The sequence below is a fragment of the Cygnus olor genome, chromosome 2 (genome assembly GCF_009769625.2).
Source record: "Cygnus olor isolate bCygOlo1 chromosome 2, bCygOlo1.pri.v2, whole genome shotgun sequence".
Taxonomy (NCBI): domain Eukaryota; kingdom Metazoa; phylum Chordata; class Aves; order Anseriformes; family Anatidae; genus Cygnus; species Cygnus olor.
Genome location: NC_049170.1, coordinates 37348782 through 37369357, shown reverse-complemented (window position 1 = coordinate 37369357; position 20576 = coordinate 37348782). Strand labels below are relative to the sequence as shown.

General features: G+C 37.8%; 1 protein-coding gene across 1 annotated transcript; it reads left to right on the top strand.

Moving 5' to 3' along the window:
* Positions 1 to 12: 12 nt before the first annotated feature.
* On the top strand, positions 13 to 20433 carry HACL1 (2-hydroxyacyl-CoA lyase 1). The gene is given in 19 exon segments (XM_040549634.1): positions 13 to 132; positions 1036 to 1140; positions 4902 to 4942; positions 6085 to 6165; positions 9033 to 9105; positions 9617 to 9694; positions 10714 to 10768; positions 10771 to 10807; positions 11279 to 11391; positions 11914 to 12049; positions 13177 to 13235; positions 13238 to 13281; positions 14283 to 14366; positions 14613 to 14714; positions 15306 to 15460; positions 16832 to 16990; positions 17297 to 17404; positions 17976 to 18162; positions 18531 to 20433. Coding segments are annotated over 19 exon segments (1710 nt in total). The 5' UTR covers positions 13 to 72; the 3' UTR covers positions 18564 to 20433.
* The last annotated feature ends 143 nt before the right edge of the window (positions 20434 to 20576 follow it).

The window sequence follows — 20576 nt, the reverse complement described above, 5'->3', positions numbered from 1 at the left end:
TCTGCTCTCTCATTGGCCGGGCGGTGTGTCGCTCAGCCGCCTCAGGGGCCGCCGCTGCGCGGAGGCGCTGTGATGGCGGCGGGGGAGGCGGTGAGCGGGGCCGGGCTGGTGGCCGAGGCCCTCCGAGCTCAAGTAAGGGCCCGGCCGTGCGGGGCGAGGCGAGGCCGGGGAGGAGCGGCTGTGCGCGGCCGTCCATCCCCCCGTTGCCCGGGCTGGGCACGGTTTGCCTTGAGTGGGGGTCCCATGGCGGCCCGGGGGCGTCAGGTAACGGGTGGAGGTGAGGGAGCGGTGGGGCTGGAGGTCTGTGGGACCGCCGCCCGGCGCCCCGCTGGCTGTGGTGGGAAGGACTCGCTGCCCAGAGGCCTTCGCTCGGCTCTTCCCCCTCAGGAGCCTGCTGGGCTTCCGCAAACTCACCGCAGGCCACCGGTGCTGTCACGCAATGCCCATCAATGCCCACCGCCCCTTCCACTGGTACACAGCAGCTGTAGCACGTTTGCAATTATCACTAGGCCCTATTGTTTCTAGACTCGAAATGGTGCAGAATTGGCAGTCTTACCAAAAGCCTTTCTGTTTGGACTACGACACGCTAAAAGGTAGCTCGTTTGCCATGAAAATTCACATTATCTTTTCATTTGTCAGTTTGCCCTCGCAGAGTATAATCCCACTTGTTTCTTGGGGCTTTTGTTAACGTTAATACTCACTGAAAGCTTAAGAGGAAACCATGCTAGGAGTTCTCAGAATCAGTAAAGCTGACATACTGAGTGACAGGAAAATGATGGAGGAGAGACATCACAAGTAAGAAGTGGTCAGCAGAAAGAGCTGAACATGTTGAGTGCTGAGCTGTTGTGAGCAGTGGGTTTTGGAGGTCTGCGAGCTGTGGAACAATTACAGAGGACTGCGCTGCAAATACCAGTATTGTACACGTTCTTACAATAGCCCATGAACTTTTAAGTGAATATATGTGGTGGTATGGTGTTGGTTTTTTTCACCGTCATTTGAAACCCATTCTGATGGCTTCTAACATTTTCTTTTTAGAATATTGAATACATGTTTGGCATTGTTGGTATTCCAATCACAGAAATCGCAGTTGCAGCCCAAGCAGTTGGAATCAAATACATAGGAATGAGAAATGAACAAGCTGTAAGTATCTACCTGGTAGGACCAATCCTTTCTTTAACTGTTTTACAACAGAATGAAACCCATCATCTTACTAGAAAGAATGTAGCCTCTGAACATTCTTTTAAGGAGACAGTAGAGAAACAGTTACTGCACTAGTCTACACTTCAATAGTCTTTATATATTTCAGGTTAGTTGCGTAGGTATCAGAAATTAGACGTTAGGTCGTTAGCATTTTGACTGTGTTGCCACAGTTGTGATTGCCATTGTTCGAGGTTTGTTTTTTCCCAGTAGTAACATTTCCAGAATTCAGTGGTCTCCTGGATGTCCCGAGGTTGATTGTGATAACCTCAAATTCAATAAAGAATGATAAGAATAGCTCTCCTGAATCAGGTGGTCATGAGCTGTGTGGTTTTGCTGTTTAATCCTGACATGCTTATAGGAGTGTGAGAACTCAGAGGAATGTATGTCTCTGCGTGGAAAATCTGTATCTACCATGTGAGAGAGGCAAACGTGCGCTAATGTATTTAAAAGGTATATTTAATACAGGATGTCAACACGGTCTTTATATTCCTGTACATCATTTAGCAAGTATTCTAATTTTAGTTTTGGTTATTAACATGATTGAAATTAATTTTGTCATGTATCTGTAATTAACAGAGAAGATTGCTTTGCACTGCAAAATGAGATGCTGTTCTATTTATCACTCTTTACTAGGCTCTCTTCTGTCAGAGCAAGGAAGTCAAGAAACATTTTACGTTGTAAACAGATACTTTTGCTTAGGGGAATAGCAATGGCTCGAAGACTTGTTTTAGCATCAAAATGTCAGGGTTTCTCTTCTGGGGGAATGGGCAAGGATGAACAAGGATATCTTGTGGCAGGTTTTGCTTTGTTGCTTGTCCTCAATGAAAACAGAGTATCTGCTTGGCAGGGGAGAGGGTAAAATGTTTGTATGTACAGTGTATTTAAGATACAATTAATATTTACATGTCATAATTCTAATTGTCCAAGTTTATTAGTTGTGCAGTGTGGTTGCAGAGGACGTCTATGCAGCTACTCCCTTTACATATTCATGTATGCGATCGGAGATGTATGGAAGACAACGTTTTCTCCAGGAGTTGAGTTCATGCCTCATTTCTGAGCCAGATGTAGCAAAAGCACGCTTGTATAAGAACTTGTTAGCGCAGGAAGACCAGATTAAAGCATGAAGTTAAAGGTTTATCCTTCAGCTAATCTCCTGCGGCCTCTAACACGGTACAGATTTGCTAGTGGCAGTTTAACCCCTGGCCCACTTGAACACTGGGGAGTTATGTTGCAACTCTACGGGGGCGTGTCTTTTGTGCGTTTGTCCCTGGGTAGAGATCGCTCTGGTGGATTTAGGAGATCAATAGGTTAGTTTTAAACTCTATAAAAAAAAAAAATATTTTATTTTTATTCATTAACACCACGTATTGCTAATGTTTAGTTCTTAATCTTTAACAGTAATTACCGCTATGTATTCAGAGCAATTCATTTTTGATAACTGTTCCTCATGAACATCCAGTATATTGGTGCAGTAAAGTTGGTGCTGATGCTCGTAGCTGCCAAGGGAATCGGGCTTGAGAGCCCCTCAGTAAGGGCAGCTGGAACCAAAATGGACATCTTTTATTCTCCACCCCCCTGCCAAGATCTCATTTTGTAAGATGTTGCAGTCTGAACAGTTCATAGCCCTTGGCCTCCGTGCCTGGACTATGGACTGTGCGGTGTTGGATGGGTGCTGATGTCCCAGGCCAAGGCAGGTGCCTTGCCCTGTCACGCATTTGGGTTGTTCTGTTCTGTTTTTGTTTGTTTGTTTGTTTCCCTGCTTGGCTTCCTAAAGCAAAAGCACCATTTTCACAGCTTTCAAAATCGCATTTTTTCAGTGGCCAGTAATAGTCCATGAGCAAGCTGTTTATTATTCTGGGACTGCTGCTTCCAACCTGTGGTCACGCCTGCAAGGAAAGGCTTTTCAAGGCCTGCACTTAAGCTGTACATCCTAACAAAAGACACCACGTAGCAAGCGGCAAGCTCACCTTCCTACAGGAGGTTCTCCTAGAAAGTTGAGAACCTACACAAGCCCTACTGCCAGTCCCAGAACATATAGGGTAAGGTACATTTAGGCACAATTAGCATAAGGACCTCAGGCTTGCTCCTTGACATGGTTGTACTGTTTTTACAAGATCTCTGCATACAAAAATGTTTAAACGTTGTTTACTAGTTATGTTGTATTCACTTGCTTGTATTTGAGTTGAAAACAGGCTAAGATTTAGTTAAACCCTGCTTAATGTTTCCACTTGTCTGGGAGCAACAGCCCTCTGCTTTAGCTGCAGTTCAAAACCTAGCGTTCACATGAGTAGTTCTAAATTTTGACTTCGGTGCCAGCATCTGGGCTTGCTATATTTCTTGCTAATGCTGATTGTAGGTTGTGAGGTTAATGTCATTGTATATGCCCAGGTCCTTCTTGACTGCGGGAGGAATATAAGGATCTGCTTTCAGCTGAGCCACTGTGTTGTGACCTTGACAGATAATATGCATGTTGGTGCTCACGTGTTAGTGGGATGGGGCACAAGGTTCAGAAGTAACAATAAGAATAAAAAAACCCTTTTACAAAGAATCTTCAAGTATAGCTTCAGAACTATTTACAATCTCCTAGTCTCTAAAAAGCGATAGTTTTAGTCGTGTTGCTTCCTTGCAGAAAGCATTAAAAGTCTTAATGGCAATGACTGTACGTGAACTTAAATTCTGTGTGCTGTTTTATTTTGCCATCAGTTCTCAAACAACATTGCCATGGAAACTCAACACCATGCTTTGAGTTTCACTAGCAGGATTTTAGTAACACCTACTCCAAATATTATTTCTAAACTTTTGCACACAAATGTCATCAAATAGTTACCTAATTCTTATATCAGTGACATTTTTCTTCTCTATGTCAAAGATTTATGAAAAATAGAAAGAGATTTTTCTTGTCAGTGTCCTTTTTTGTCAATAATTCCCTATCCTACTGCTGCAAAGAAAATAAGGTGTGCTTATTATTCCTCTACTAAGCCCCACATTTTTGCTGTGACAGTTAGTCTATATCTGTAGGAGCCTGAGGATATTCAAGACAGCTTCTCTTTCCATGTAACAGCTTATTATAAATCTATGTTTTCACTCATTTAAGCTGAGATTGCTAACATGCTGTGTTACCTAGAATTATTCATAGGTTTGAGGAAAATGTTCAGCAGCTCAATAAACTTTTAGAAGGATCTTTGGTGTTACTTACTCTTCTAACCACAATAACGCTTAAAATATAATAATAAATAAAAAACAAAATCCCAACTCTATTTCAAAATAAGGGAGGTAGGCTAGAAAGCTTGGAGTTTACTTTAAAAAAAATAAAAATGAGAAAAAATGAAATTTTTTTTTGCCTTAAGTGTTAGAACTTTCTGATTTCAAGATAAAATTATGATTTCAGCCTTTCACTTAACTTCTGAAATACAATGAGTCATTCCAGTGATGGCTGCATTTCTGTTCGTTGCCTGTCTACATAAATCCCTCTTCCATGTTATATGTGGAGTTTTGAGATTTTTCATATAAATCTTCATGAGCACAACTCTATAATGGGGGGTGTGTGTGTGAAGGGGTGCTTCTACTTCTATTGAAGCTGTATTTACCAGGGAAAAATCTGTACCTGCTTAATTTCAGTATTCCTATGGAATATTATTTACATATCATGAAATATGGTTATAATAATAATTGTATAATTAATTCCCCAATCTTTTCAACAGGCCTGTTACGCTGCATCTGCTATTGGATATTTGACTGGCAGGTACATTCCATATTTATCAATATTTATTGTAATATATATTAACTCAACAGAAGCTAGGAACATTTTTCTGTTTTGGAGCTTTTTTTTTAGCATATGCAGATACAGGGCAGTTAAAATGGGACATCAGTTTTAAAGTAATCGCCAGTACAGTTGTCAATATTTCTGTTGATATGATTCAGGGCATGAGCTAAAACTCATATAATGCTGTCAATCTTATAACTGTCTTCCCTTTTGATTTCTGACTAGTTGTTTAACACCATTGGTATGAGGAGCAGAAATGACATCACCATTGTTTGCTGCAACATGGTGGACCTGCTATACCTTAATCTTGTCATTATTTTGCTCAGCAAATATCTTGCTAATACGGAGACTAACCACGTGCCTGCCTTTCTTCCCTGTGCTTCTCCTGAGATGAAATGCTGGCTTTTCCTCATGTACCACATTTTGGTCTTAGTGCTGGGAAGCGTTCTGTGGCTTATGATTTAAAGGGTATCCCAGGGATCCTTTCCTAAAGTAGCATCTGCTGTCTGCTTACTCACAAATGCAGACGTGATAATGCAGATGATCAATCCTTATTCTATCTGCAAGTATTTTATCTGTGATACACAGTTATAAGAAGCTGACTTTTTTTCTCCTATCTAAAGAGTCTGTAGAGCCACTAAGGAGTGCTCAGGAGTTAAAAACGATGATTATCTCACCGGAATAAGAAGTGCCTCTGCCTGAATTAGACTATAATAGTTATAAATAATTTTGCATTGAGTCAGATGCACTTCTCTCTTTATGAGCTTTCTTCATTGACACCTAGTGCTACAGTGGAGTTGAGAAAACTGAAAACGGGGGGCATACCAAATCCACATGAACACTAAATGGTGGAGCAGATGTGGTAAAAGAAACACGGAGCTGTGTAATCATGAAGCGAAACACGATGAACCTGTGTATACTGCAGACAGACATTGCATGAGTGGGTGGCATGTAACAACAGTTCACGTGCTTTTTTTAACTGGGTTGATAAATGATTTCTGATTGCAATATCTGTATTTAGTCCTTCATATAAATCCCATGTTGTCGATGCATTTTGAAAACACAAGTACGTGTTTTATATCTTGTATTTCAGCATATTTTCTTTTTTTTCTTCCCTCTAGGCCAGGAGTATGTCTTGTAGTGTCTGGTCCAGGTTTTTTACATGCCCTTGGTGGGATGGCAAATGCAACCGTGAACTGCTGGTAATATAAGTACATTTTCTCTTTAAAATTCTAATAGTTATTTGCTATTATTTGTTGCAGATATTGAGCTCTGCGGTATTTAGTATGGGACCTTTTTTTCTTCTTGCAATCAGAAGTAAATTCTTCATTTGCCTTCCCTAAAGGGAATTTAGTTCATTTTTTTGTACCCTCATGGATAAAATTCTTCTTTTTTCTTACCCCAATATGCATTATTGAAAAATCTGTCAACATACCTGTTTGCATGGGTACATTTTCGAATAAAGATGATATTCAGCCTATAATGCTTTACAGATTTTTTGAAGAGTTTGAACTTTTTCTAAATTGAAAAGCCACATTACCTTTGAATTACTGTATTTGCCATATTTCATACATGAACAAATTCACAACTGCATTGTTAAAATCTGCGTTTGCTCCCCACGCAGACATTTTGAGGGGTAAAGAATTGCATTAAATGATGGTACAGTGATAGCATTTACTCCCACAAGCCTTCACTGAAACATGGCAACTTTAGCTGGTCTGCCACTAAAAGCTGTTCAGAATGCTGTGTGAGGTATTTTGGGGAGAAGCTGTGGTGTTACCAAGCACACGTCACCTGGAGAATTAGATTAGTAATGGGTGATGGACAAGGGAAGCTAGATAATGGGAGCTCTAACAAACAAAGCTTCTAACACTTTGAAAAAAGACATCTAGTGTTAAAAGCCTTCTAAAAAAATATTGACAAAAGTTTTGTTGTCCCTGTGTGGCTTTAGATAAAAATAGATCACATGAAAACTTTGCATTTGAACAGCCACGAATTTGGCCATAAGAAAAAAAAATCATTCATGGTGTTTGCTGTTGGGCTTGCAGGAGACATTTCTTTTCTCACAAGTTGATTTTTGTCTGCGAGAAGCTCTGTTTACCTGACTTTATCTTGTGTAAACCTGTACTCTTGGCAAAAGGATAAAGAAGTAATTTATCTAGTTTAGCAGAAGATTTGACAATGGAGTATGCAGCTGGGAGCAGAAGTTAGAGAGAGGGCTTCTCGCTTCTGTGGCAACAAGGTGTTATGTCCCTGCTCTACACCATCCTGTGGAAGGAAGTGGCATAAGGAGACCAAATGTGTAGGGCAGGGTTAGCACCCAGCATTAAGTCTTGCGATTCCATGGCATTATACCTGGCTTTGTAACATGCTCCAGTGGATGAGCACTGGCTTACTTCTCACAGGAGGAGGCCAGTAGCTGAACTGACCCCACAGGTACTGACTTTGAATAAATCTAAGGGATGGTCCTTAAGAGTTGAATCTGAGTTATCCTCTTTGAGCCTGGAGACTTGTTCTTCTGATTACTCTGTTTCAGTCCCATCCAGGTTTAAGAAAGCCCTCTTCTGTATCAACTGGAAGAAAGTCAAGCAGTCTGATAGCACAATTTACAAGTGGTTGTGTTTTTAGATTTTATTGCCTGAGCACAGATTGGCTGAGTGGAAAAGCCTTTAGTTTACCCTGGAAACATGTCACAGTGGGCTGTTGGATGTGTAAATCTAGCCAAGTAGGGAGCTAGTGAGGCCTTGGTAAACTACATTTCCAAGGGGTATAACGTGTTACTTCATGTTAAAAATTACCTACAACACTGCTGCTTCCTCTCCTGCCTCATTCTGAGCAAAAGATTTTTGTTATTTCAGTTAGGCTGTGAAAATAAACTCCAAAGAAGAGTTTGCAGTAGTTTTAAGATTTCTGTATGCGTTAGCATGGTGCAGTACTGTTCTTTACCAGAGATTGCAGTTGAAATTTTTCAGTTTACTCAAGTTCTTCTCTTCCAAGTCCATAATGCTTGATACTCTTATTAGTTTCATTGTAGTCAGTGTTCTTCCTGCTTCACTGTTGTTTTGGACTTAATTTAATTTAACTACTTGCAGTAATAAGCACTGCTCTTAAAAATGTCTACAGTATAGTGCCAGTAGTACAGTATGATGATTACACAGGGGGAAAAACTTATTTCTGGTTACAATTATATAAGATTTAAAAGCAAAATCAAATATTTCGAAGGTATAGCTGTTGGGGGTAGCTATATTAAGAATAGAGTACTCTCCTTATTGTAGTTCAATATTGGGAAGTTGTGTTTATTTTTTTATTAAAACTTTTAAATAAAAAAATGAAAAAGGAACATAGGGTTTGTCGCTGTTAAACAGACTGGTTACATATGGATAGTAATAACCATTTTGCTGAAGGGAGAGGAAAAAGAAAACAGGGCGTACCATCAGTGGAGTAAAATTTTCCATAAGGATTTTCCACAGGGGTAAGATACAGCCTGAAGTTCTAATCTCACTGTGTTGAGGGATCAGAACTGACGTTTTGATTTGTGGTGGAGAAATGGCCTGGTTATGAATCTCAGATCTAGATAAACATATCCCAAAATCTTATGGGTGATTAAATTTAGGATTATGCTTTGCGCATGCTGTTAAAGTTTCAGTTTAACACCTTGTATAGATAAATGCTGTCAAAGGAAAGGTTGCATCTATCTGAAGAGAAATTGTTTTAAGAGCAAAAGCCTGGAAAGCTTGAAACATCGGCTGTTATCATTTCTCTCAAACCACCTTGGCACGCATGTTATCAAACTAATTAAAATCGGTAGTAATACAGCTTTTATAGAATTTTTATGCTAGATGGAGATTATTTAATATGGCCAGACTGTCCTAAAACCAGACACCTAAAGGCTGCTAGGAAGTCAACCACCTGACACTGATATTTAGAGTCCACCCCTGTAATGTGCTGGCCACTTTCTATCCACGTTGATGTCTCAACAGTAGTAGGATTTGGCATTAAGGTGAGCTTACAGATGTGATTGCAGTTACAAAAATATATGTATGTGTATATTTTTTTAATACTTTTCTAGGCCTTTGATTGTTATTGGAGGGTCTTCTGACAGAAATCAGGAAACCATGGGAGCTTTCCAAGAATTTCCACAGGTACACAGACATATAACTTTCTACAAAATAGTTTCAGTTAAATAACCAATGGTATTTCTTCCTTAGTATAGGGATAACAATCCCAGATACTAACATTTCCTATCATCTTGTGTAATGCTGCTGATTTGCTCCATCTACTGGTTTAAAATTGGCACTGTGTAATCCACCAGATTACTTGTGTTGTCTTTGTCCACCATCATGCTGCAATTCATGCTCTGTTTTAGGTCTCAGGTGGTATTTATTGTCCTTGCCTATCTGTTCTGAGATGGAAGAGAAAAAAAATAAACTTTACAAGAACAGAAGCACCACTTTCTGGAAAAAATATGTAAGCACTCAGCGAATGAGTATGGATTGACAATTTACACCGGCTGAGGAACTTCGATTTTCTGTGTGGGAGCTTTCCCCTTGTTGCTTTCAATTTGTCATTTTTTCATTTCATTCATGTTGAAGTGAGTTGGAAATGTCCAAATCACTTTGATAAATGCATATAACCATTATATTGATTATTTAGGTTGAAGCTGGTAGGCTGTACAACAAACTGTCTGTCCGCCCAAGCAGCCTAGAAGTAATTCCTGCTGTTATTGAAAAGGTATGAAAAAGTACTAAATTAGCAACAGAACATCTCGTAAATGTCTCCTACTGCATAAGGTCTGTGGGTTTTTTGTTTGTTTGTTTGTTTGCTTTGTTGATTTTGGGGGGGGGATAAAGTTGTTACTATAACTACTTTGATCCTGCAGATGCTAGCTAATGGTTGATTGAGTAAATTAACACCCAGGGCTTTTTTTTTTTTTTTTCTATGAACAGTGCTGTGGAAAAGATTAGAAATAAATATTGTTCTAATCTGACATTTACTGATGCCTGCAGTGTTTTTGTTAACTTCAGTCAGAGCTGCAAGGATTTTGTTGAAAAAATGCTTTTAGGGAGATGTGCAAGAACTAGAAATGCAATAATGCAAACTTCAGCTCTTTTAGCTCTGAAGTTCTGTTACTAAGCACTTTCATTAAGTGAAGATTTGGAGGGGGGGAGGTAGAGAGGGTTGTATTTAGTTTTGGAGTGTGCGGATTGTTTTGTTTGTTTGGTTTGCATATGTTTGTCTGAGAAAGAACACATCCTTATCTCCATGCTTCAGGAAGGGTTTCAAAAGACTCCTGCTCTAGCAACATTTTAGCCATGTCAGCCTAAATTTTGCATACAATATTACTGTTTTCAGAAGTGCAAAATCTGAAATTCAGAGTATCTACCTGTAAGAGAAGAGCTAAGAGCATAATAGAAGATGGAGGAGTTGGTTGTCTTTTTTCTCTGTTTATGCTACCTTAAATAAAACGTTTATTCTAGTATTTCCAAATACAATTGCTTGAAATATAGTTGTCTTATTCCGAAATTAATAAAGAATTTACAGTCTAATACTGTGCATAGGGAGAAATGTAAACAACTGTTAAACCTTAAATCTATTGGTATAAATCAATCCTTGGGATTTTTCCCTGTGATGGTTCAGGAATCTGAAACACCTCACACATACGTGTTCTTTGTTTTGTTTTGTTCTTTTAGTTTAAAGTTCTTTAACATCCTTTCAAGCAGTGGTTAAAACTGTGTTCATCTGTTTTCTAGGCTGTAAGAACCAGCATGTATGGTCGTCCAGGTTCCTGCTATATTGACATACCTGGGGATTTGTGAATCTTGAGGTGAATAAGAACTCCATCAAGTGCGTACAGATTATATTCATTATTTTTCAAGGTGCTGAATAAATTTTAGTTTTAAGTTTCTTTAGTATTTTCTTAAAACAAGAAAAAAATAAAAAGAACAAGAGATCAAATAATTTGCTATGAGGCTGAAATAATGATACTAAAAATTGACTCTCTTAATTTAACTTTCCATTATAATGTTATTTGGATTATAGTTTATCATTAAATGTGCAAAAAATGAATGAATTACTGTGATGGTAGAACACCTATGTTACTTCATCTCTGTAATAATGCTACCTATAGGATTAAAGAAATGTGCAAGAAAAATTTTGGAGTCTGTTTTAAAAATATATGTATCCTGTTCTGATAATTCTGTGGGTAACACGGTATGCAGCAGCTGTGGTTTTATGCTAAACAGTGGGTCTTATCTTCTGACATTTCTTGTTTTGTATTTTTTTTAAAGACCCTGTTCTATTCTGCTTGTTTACCAGATACGTAGAATGCTGCCCTCCACCTCCCATCAGCATGGCTGAACACTCTGCTGTATCCAAGGCAGTATCTGTCATCGCTCATGCCAAGCAGCCTCTGTTAATCATTGGCAAAGGTAGCATGCTTTGACTGTACATATGTAGGAAGACCAATAACCAAAATGATTTCTCTTCCCCATGTTGTTCCCCATAGTGTTAGCCATCTATTTTTCACATTCTATAAAAAAAAAAACTTTGAAATTTGATGTTAAAATCTGTTCTGTTTTTATAACATTTTATTTTTTTATGTAACTCCTCTTTTTCATCTAGGTTAAAAGAAAAGCCAATTGATGAAATACGAGTTTAAGCAGGAAAAAAATCAGCCATTTTCTTAGAGGTAGAGATACTACCAGGAATTCCAAAATTCTTGACAAATTTCTATGCCATAATACAAAACTTCAACCACCCAAAATTAAATTTGAACCCAAATACCTATTGTTTCGTGTGTTATATTTGAGTTTTCCAGAATGAAAAATAACAGGCAGCTTTCATGATGGGAAATAGTACTCTTTCTGTCACTATTGTAATCAGGCTAATTGAAACTCAGGTGGACGCAGTAGGTTTCTATAGTATTAAGCAGTCTCTTTCCTTTCATTCAGGTGCTGCTTATTCACATGCTGAAAACAACATCAGAAAGTTGGTGGACCTTTGTGGACTGCCTTTTTTGCCTACGCCAATGGCAAAAGGAGTAGTTCCTGATAACCATCCAAATTGTGTAGCTGCAGCAAGATCCACGTAAATATAAAGCAAGGCTTCTAACCCTAACATCTGAGAAACAACTGGGAATTGTGGTGTTTTACAAATTCCAGGGAAGACAAAATGTATACATCAAAAAATTGTCTCAGCTATGTTCGCAGCTCATTTTAGATCTTGCTTGGAAAGAAACAACAAATTTAGGTGGATTGCTTCTGGCAGCTCTTAGAAAGCTCTTAGAATGCAGACCAGGAAGATACTTGTCTAAGAGCTAGTATTTTGTAGCTATGAAACCTACGGCAAGTAGATGTATCAATGTTGTTAGTGTGCATTTCATAACAAAGTGAAACTAGTGAACAGTTTATCTTAAGTATTTAATTTAGTGGACTTGAAAACCTATTAGCCTTCTATTTTAACACCATAGAAGCAAAAGATGCACACGTAGCAGACGGCAAAACTTGAACTGCGATAGTTGTGTGGTGTTTGCCATCACTGAATTGCACTTTATTTAGAAGGAAAAAGAAAAGTATTTCAAAATCTGTTGAATGAATATATATAAATTTATTTATAAGAGTTTTTTTGCAAAATTAATGTAAGTGAACTGTAAGAACCCTGGTAGGTATGAGTATGCACAGAGTTAGCTTGCAGATGGCACATTCATATACTTGAAAACTAAAATATTTGCCCTTTTTCAAGCATCATAGCTTTATCATTGATAAGCACACTCATAAGAAAACTGGAGAATAAAAGAAAATACCATGTATTGTGTACGCAGCTGGAAGGTAAATTAACAAGAGCCTAAACTAAGAGAGCCACAACAATCTTAATTTTGGCAATTACTATTGTCAGTATCAGAGTAGTGAGTGTTTTGCTTTAACCTCAGCATCATGATAACATCTTGTTAGTCTTCCAGTGTTACAATTTCTTTCTTAACACGGTGTATTAGGAAAAGAGTAATTTTTTTTCCTTGAGTTCCTGAGCTCGAGAATGGCTTAATGATTGACTATGTTGGACATGGGTTTTTGGAGCTAACCGTGCAGCTTAGAGGAAGAAAGGATTATACATATATTCTTGTGTTTGCTTTGATGGTTATTATTACTTCTAATTTTGAAAACACTATTAAATTTAACAGTAATTCCTCCTCATCTAATTCTCATGCGCCTTTATAGGGCATTACAGCATGCTGATGTAGTCATCTTGCTTGGTGCAAGGTTGAACTGGATTTTGCATTTGGTCTTCCGCCAAGGTTTCGACAAGATGTAAAGGTTATTCAGGTAAGCACAAAAATTGCAAGTTGAAGGAAGTCCTCTGTGTTCCAGCATTGTGTAGAGCAGTCTTTTCAAATTATTTTGGTAGCATAGTTTGTGGCAAATACTGCCAGTGCAATAGAGTTCATGTAGTTACGGTAGTTCTCTAGAAATAGTTCTGATTCCTTTAATTTTAATTTATTTATTACTTCCTTGCATTTTCTAAAAATGGTTAAAAAACTTTTCCAGCTATAAAGGACTTGGTGCTGACCTTCTGAGGAGGGCAGACACTTTTGTATAGTTGTTTAATAAAAGATTGGACTCGTGATATGCATGTGGTCTTGGAGCTCTGGAATTTCAGTGGTTGAAAACAAATTGTCCTTAAACTGTGAAACCTTTTGTACTGTTCGACTGCTCTCTCAGTTGGATATTTTCAAAATACAATTACCTTCAGATCCAGAGTCAGTCAGTCATTATAAGAGCTCAGTCACTCAGAGATGTTCATGGGGAAAAAAAGAAAGAAAGGCTATTTAACTAATTAGTGTATTTGGTAATCTGCCAGCTCCTAGAAAGACAAGTTGTTGAACTGATTATGCCCAAAAATATTCTTCCTTAGAGCCTGTGATCGAAGAGTAATAGTTGACTTATTGTGGTGTGGCCGGCCCACTTTCAGTGATCTGGAACATTATCTCGGTTTCCAAACTTCATCTTTTCTACAGGAATAACTTTTTTTTTTTTAACTAGAATTCTTTTTTACTTTTGAAATCGATATTTCTTCTGTTTCTTTTATCTAAAAAATGCAAGAATACTTTTTAATCTCATTTAGAGTCACTTTTTTCACTGTCAAGGGTTAATTTCACTTTGAATAAAGCATTTCCTGATGTCATTTCAGTAAAAGGCAGAGGAATGTATTTGTACAGCCAAAACAGTGTATAAAGACAGTCAGATTATGTTCCTCACTTGAACTGGAAAAAAAAATTCCCTATAATATCTTTAAGTTAATGGTGGTCTTTCTTTTTGAAATACAGATTGATATTTGTGCAGAAGAGCTGGGGAATAATGTGAGACCAGCTGCAGTTTTACTAGGTGACATAAATGCCGTGACTAAGCAGGTAATGTAATGTCAGGTGTTCTCCTTTATTGACCTTAATTTCTTCTGATTTATATAGTTACCAGTTTAAAACAAAAAACAAAAACAAGGAAAGGCATGTTTCCTGCAACATACCCATGCTGTGCATCCCCAGTTAAATGTTAGAGATTCTGGTTTGTGCAGGGATCCTTCCTGATAACATTTTTGATGCTTGTGGTGTTTTTATATATATTGAAAGACATTTGCAACTTTTCAAATGTTGTTCCAGCTTTTAGAAGAATTCAGCAAAAGACCATTGAAATATCCTTCTAACACAGAGTGGTGGAAGAAACTAAGAGAGAAAATAAAGAACAATGAGGAAAGATCAAAGGTATTGTTATATTAAAGAAATTAGGAGTTTTCTTGCCTTAACAGGTACTGATGCATAATTTTATCACTACTCTATATTCAAACGTCTTGGTTACTTTGGACATTTATGTCCAAAGCAAGGCTGATGGAAACAATCTATATTAATTGTAAGTAGCTTCTCAAGCCAAAATACCACAGACAGTTAGCGTAAGCTTAACTTTATACAACCCATATTCTGCAAGTTCAGATGCTTTTTTCCAAGGTGGGATTTAAAATAGAACAATCATAGCAGTTCACCCTTTTGAACTTCCTGCTAACATACAGATGGCAACTCGTTTAGAGTTATCAACAGTGAAACCTGTGTGTGTGAAAAAATTCCTGTGTCGCTCAGGTTAAACTGGGTTTAGTATGTTGCTGTTAATGACGGGCCAGCCAAAGGAGCAGGCTGCTGACCAGAATGCGTCTCTGATAAATGTTGTCACCAGAATAAACCGTACGTGACCTTGAAATATAGCATGGAAGGCCAAATACTTCATCCCTACCTAGCATAGTACCACAGTATTATTTACGTATCTCAGTTCTGCACCTTACTCTATATTTTGTTATTTTTAAGGCATTAGCATTACAGAAATCCCTGCCTATGAATTACTACACAGTCTTTCATCACATCAGAGAACTGATACCCAAGGACAGCATTTTAGTAAGTGAGGGAGCAAACACCATGGACATCGGACGAACTATGCTTCCTAATTATTATCCCCGTCAAAGGTGTGGTATTTTCTTTGTTGTGCTGGCTCAACAGACTAGATTTTTATATAAATGTTTTCATTTAACTGAGAAGTATGATGTCCCAGAATTCTTATAATTCTTTTTAAAGTCTCTAAACAAAATAAATGTCTGTTGGCTAAAGGGAAGTTATCCACTCATATACTGATGTCCTGTCATAGATTTTAAGTTCCCTGTGACCTGTGTGCTCTGCAGCACAGGGATGATAGTTTCTCACTCTCTTTTGTGGAAAGTGAGTGAGAAGCATCACACTAAATTCTCCAGTATAGATGCTTATTTCTGTGCTCAAAGGGTACGGTAAATACTGATTTAAAATAAGAACAAGAGTTTGGAATCTCGTGTTGAAAAGAATTAATGCAAAACAAGTTTTTCTTTGAAACACAACACTTAAAGAACAGGGAAAACTTAAGAATAAGCTCATTTTGAAAATTGAATTATATAATGAGCACACTTTAATGCAAACCTGTGTGCCTAAAATGCAGGCACCCAAATTCAGAAATGTGCGTATGTCATCTTATTAAAGCTGTACCACACAGAGTTATTATAGGTAAGGATTAAGTGCCGTTTCTTGAAGAGCGGGGAAAAAGTTCTCCCCAGGTGAGATGAACCTTCTGATCTGACTGGGAAGCTTAGAGTCTTTTTGTGAAAGTAACACGTCCTAAGTGAACCTAAGTACTTCTTTGTAAACAAAACAAAACCTAAAAACTTCCAGTAAAGTTGGGGGAAGAGTTTGCATTTTCCCCTCTTTTTAAAATAAGGGCACAGTAAATTGGCTTCATATTGAACTGCGCATGTCTGAAAGCAAATATGAGAAGTTAACCCTAGAGTAATCTAGTTCTTCATGTACTTTTGTTTCCATTATGTGCTTCTGACTGAAATGATCTAACTTAATTACAGCTTGCAATTTGATTTGAAAAGTTGAACAGAAGACTAAAGTTTGAACAGCATTATTTAACTGATGGCTTTCAGACTTCTAGTTACATTTTCAAGGAATTAAATATAGAGAGATTTCATGTAGTCTGCCTATCTCTAGAGTAATTGAATGTTTTTGAAATACTGTTACTATGCAAGCTAAAAGCATATAAGAATAGTCTTTCTTTATTGTAATATCACTAGTGTATGAGAGTTTTCAATTTTAATTAGTTCTAGTATGTTTGTCTCAAAACATTTGCAGTCTTCTTTGATGTTTAAATTAATATAATAATACATACATCTGGTATCCAACAAACCAATTGTTTATGAAACAATATTGGAATAGTATATGAGTAATTATTAAAATTAAAGATAAATTGTGGATTAACTGAAAAGGTTTGAGTGAACTTAGAGATAGTAATTCTATGTTCTCACCTTTAGGCTTGATGCAGGTACTTTTGGAACAATGGGAGTTGGACTGGGTTTTGCCATAGCAGCTGCACTGGTAGCTAAAGACCGAACACCTGAAAAGCGAGTCATCTGCATAGAAGGAGATAGTGCTTTTGGATTTTCTGGGATGGAAGTGGAAACAATTTGCAGGTAACTGGTTTTTGCTCAAGAAGACCCTCTTCATATGCTGCCTGGATCAATAAAACTAGAAGGCCAAGAACGCTGCTGTTATAGGATACTCTTAAGACACGTGAAAACAAGCCAGACAATATTCATAGTAATTTTTCTCTTTCTGCTGTTCCGACATAATGTGTTGTTACCAGTGATGAGTAGGTCATGTTTCAGGTGAAAGTGATTTTTTTAATTTTTCATTTTATCTTTAATGAAAAGTAACACTTTCAACACCTTGCCGAAAGGTACAGATATTTCAAAGATCTTCCAAATGTACCTCTGTAGATACAACTTGCCAATCCTGATTATTGTGGTAAACAACAACGGGATTTACACTGGTTTGAATGCGGATAACTGGAAAGAGATGTTACAATATGGAGATCCTGCTACATGGTGAGCATCTTCAACGTGTTGTTAATTAAGGAAGAAATGACCAAAATAGTCATGCTGTTCACTTTTAATGCTTTATAATTCAGATCAAATGTTTTCGTGAACATAAGTCCTGGGGTTAGTTTGTGTAAATAAGAACCAGTTACCAAACGCGAGGAATCAACCCAATTACAGACTATTGTTTACACAACTGTCTAGCAGAGAAATAACACTCCGTTAGTCATCTCAGGTTCCAGTAGCTGCTCAGGCCCCACAGGGTATAGAGTTCATAGTGGGATAACCTCCAAAATGACCCAAGGCCTGTGTTGTAGGTATACACTGGGCTTCTGCTTCTGGAGCTGAGATCCTTGTACCCTGAACTAGGCTAAAAGCTTACTCAAGAGTGTCTCCAGATGAAAATGCGACTCTAAGCATAGCTTAAGTGGTATAGGAAACAGTTCCTCCAGCCCAAAAGAATTTATCAGGCCAGAACAATAATCATCGCATACTTTAGAATTGGTGCACTGAAGTAATTAAATTGGTCAATCTGGCAATTCTTCCCTGCTGTTTCTCAGAGTTTTCTGTTTCACTGCAGTGTACCTCCAGTTTCTCTCCTGCCAAATTCACACTATGAGGAAATTATGTCTGCGTTTGGTGGTAAAGGATATTTTGTTAAAACACCAGAAGAATTGCAGAAAGCTCTGAAAGCAAGTGTGACTGACAAGCAAACACCTTCTCTTATAAATGTAATGATTGATCCACAGTCTGAAAGGAAGAAACAGGTATTTATGTTTTCCTTTCTTAAGTAGTCAGGAAGCATCACCAAAACTGCAGAGAAGGCAGATGGTTGAAAGGCAGAAAGATTCTCTTCAGAGTTGGGAGATGGCAGAATCAGTGCCTTTACACTGCATTGTCTTCTTTCTTTGTTTTTTCTTCATTGGCTCTTACTGATGCCTGGTGTCTTTAATGACTCTTCCCAGACATGACAGTTGTTCCTTCCCATTCCTGACAAAATGAGACAAAACATTTTTCTGAGCAGTCTTTATTTATGTCTTGTAGATTCCATCTGGTAGTTAGTACACATTTGTATCATGATCCTCTTACTGTTTGCCCGTTCTGATAAGTATTTTATTCTCTTTTTGGCTTCCAGGAATTTCCCTGGCTTACTCGATCTAACCTGTAAAAGAAGATGAAGTTAATGGCAGTGCAAGGCAATGCATTACGAAAAACTAAGTTGGTTTCCAGAAGTGAAACCAGTGCAATTCTTTTACATAAACAGTGGAATAATGGGATTTAAAAAAAAATGATATTAAAGTAATCTTTAAGTGCTGAAATCAGGTAACTGTACAATGAACAAGACATATTTTAATGCATAGTAGGCTTTCTATGCTGAGCGCACAGAACCACTGATGATAAAACTGTGTAATTTTTCTTTTACTCAAAGTCATATCCATCAAGATTTGTGAATTAATATCTAAATTATCTTAGCTCTGGAAGAAGGGAATAAGCTGATGGTTTTTACTGTTAGAAACACCGAAGTCTGCAATTACAGTAGCTTCATTTTTAACTGACCATCATGCTACTTGTTGGAGACCTGATCTTGTAATGACCAAAATGAAGTATCTTATTATGAAAGTGCTCATTGGCCTCGTTGTGCACTGAAGCCCACAGGGGAGATAGTCTCTTCATAATTTTACATGATGCTTTTTCAGCTTCTACTCCAGGTAGAAATAGTGTATCAAAAATGTGAGCCTGCTCAAGGACTGAGTTCGTCTATTGCATTTGGGTTTTGATGGCCTGTTAATTGGGGATTCTGGTGCTTGCAGGAAAAAACACTAAAATTTTGTTTGAAGTTTTACTCTTTGCAAAAGCACTAACGTCCCTGTAAGCAGAAAATGGGACTGAACTTATTAATGAGCTTTCCAGGATTCAGAGGCTGTATATCCTTATAAGCATTTAAAAATAAGAAAAGAAAAGAAAAGAAAAGAAAATGAAAGAGAATGTTAGCTGGAGCTTAATGTTTAGTTTGGCTGGCATCACAAAGCAACTGCCCTATGCCTGGTTAATTGTGCAACAAAGGCTCTTCCATACGGTGTATTTACTGTATAGAAACTTGAAAGAAAAAAAAAGTGAAAAGAATAGTGTCCAGCTCCCACTGAATGCGATACAGAGCTGAGATTTTAAAAAGCAAAGATTGGCCTACTCCAGGCTGTATCTACTGTGTTTTCGCCTTGCATCTGACAATCTGACTTAGAGCTCGGACTTTAAAAGTAGCTCTTTCTCTGTGCTTCGGTCACAGTGGCCTACAGCAACTACATTCAGTATACAGTAAGCAAGTCACTTTTTATGTTCTTAAATACACTGGCAGATTCTTTGTTGTTCTGTATGTATGACAAAATTCTGGCTTTGACTGGGTTTTGGTTACTTTATGGTCAGTTATTCCAGTAACATTCAATATTAATTAACTAATGAAAGGCATTTGGATGACTGAAGAAAGAGAAGGACTGGGCTGGCAGGAGATCCTGGGCTACAGTTAGATTTGCTGCAAAAAACTTAGCTTGTTAGTTCTTACACTTCAGTCTGGGTCTGGCAGGAGGCTGTGGGTTACTGTGAGGCAGAGTATTATCTCGGCACGCTTCTGTCTGACATGAGGCAGTACTGCACACTACTGGAGATAACACTACTTGCTGTGTGTTTGGCAATAACCATGCGGCATGTGAAAACTTGAGTATAAGACTGCTGAGACGGCAGAGTTGCTGTGTTCTGTAGGGTCTTCTGCAGGGAGCGTGGAACGACATTGGATCTTGGCACAGATTTTGTTTCACTCTTCCTTCTAACTTCCACAAATTGATTTTAATATGTTACCTTGATTTTAATATGTTAACTGATGTTAATGTGTTTAACTGATTAAACACACCGTATTTTGATGATGTGAAATGTTCATAAGAGATAATGTTGGGACTAACCAGACGGGAGGTCGTTTTTATTGGATAAGCAAATGCAGAAATTCTTGTTTTATATTTAAAAATTAATAAAAAATTGTTTTCATGGTGTTTTTCCTTTAACAAGAGTACTTGAATTATATTAACATTTTTTTGTCAGCTGTAGGAAATCAGTTTAAGTTGGATTTGTAGAAAACTTGTTGATTAACCACAATAGTATGCATAGTTCATTTTAATAAGTCAAGGCAGCTGGA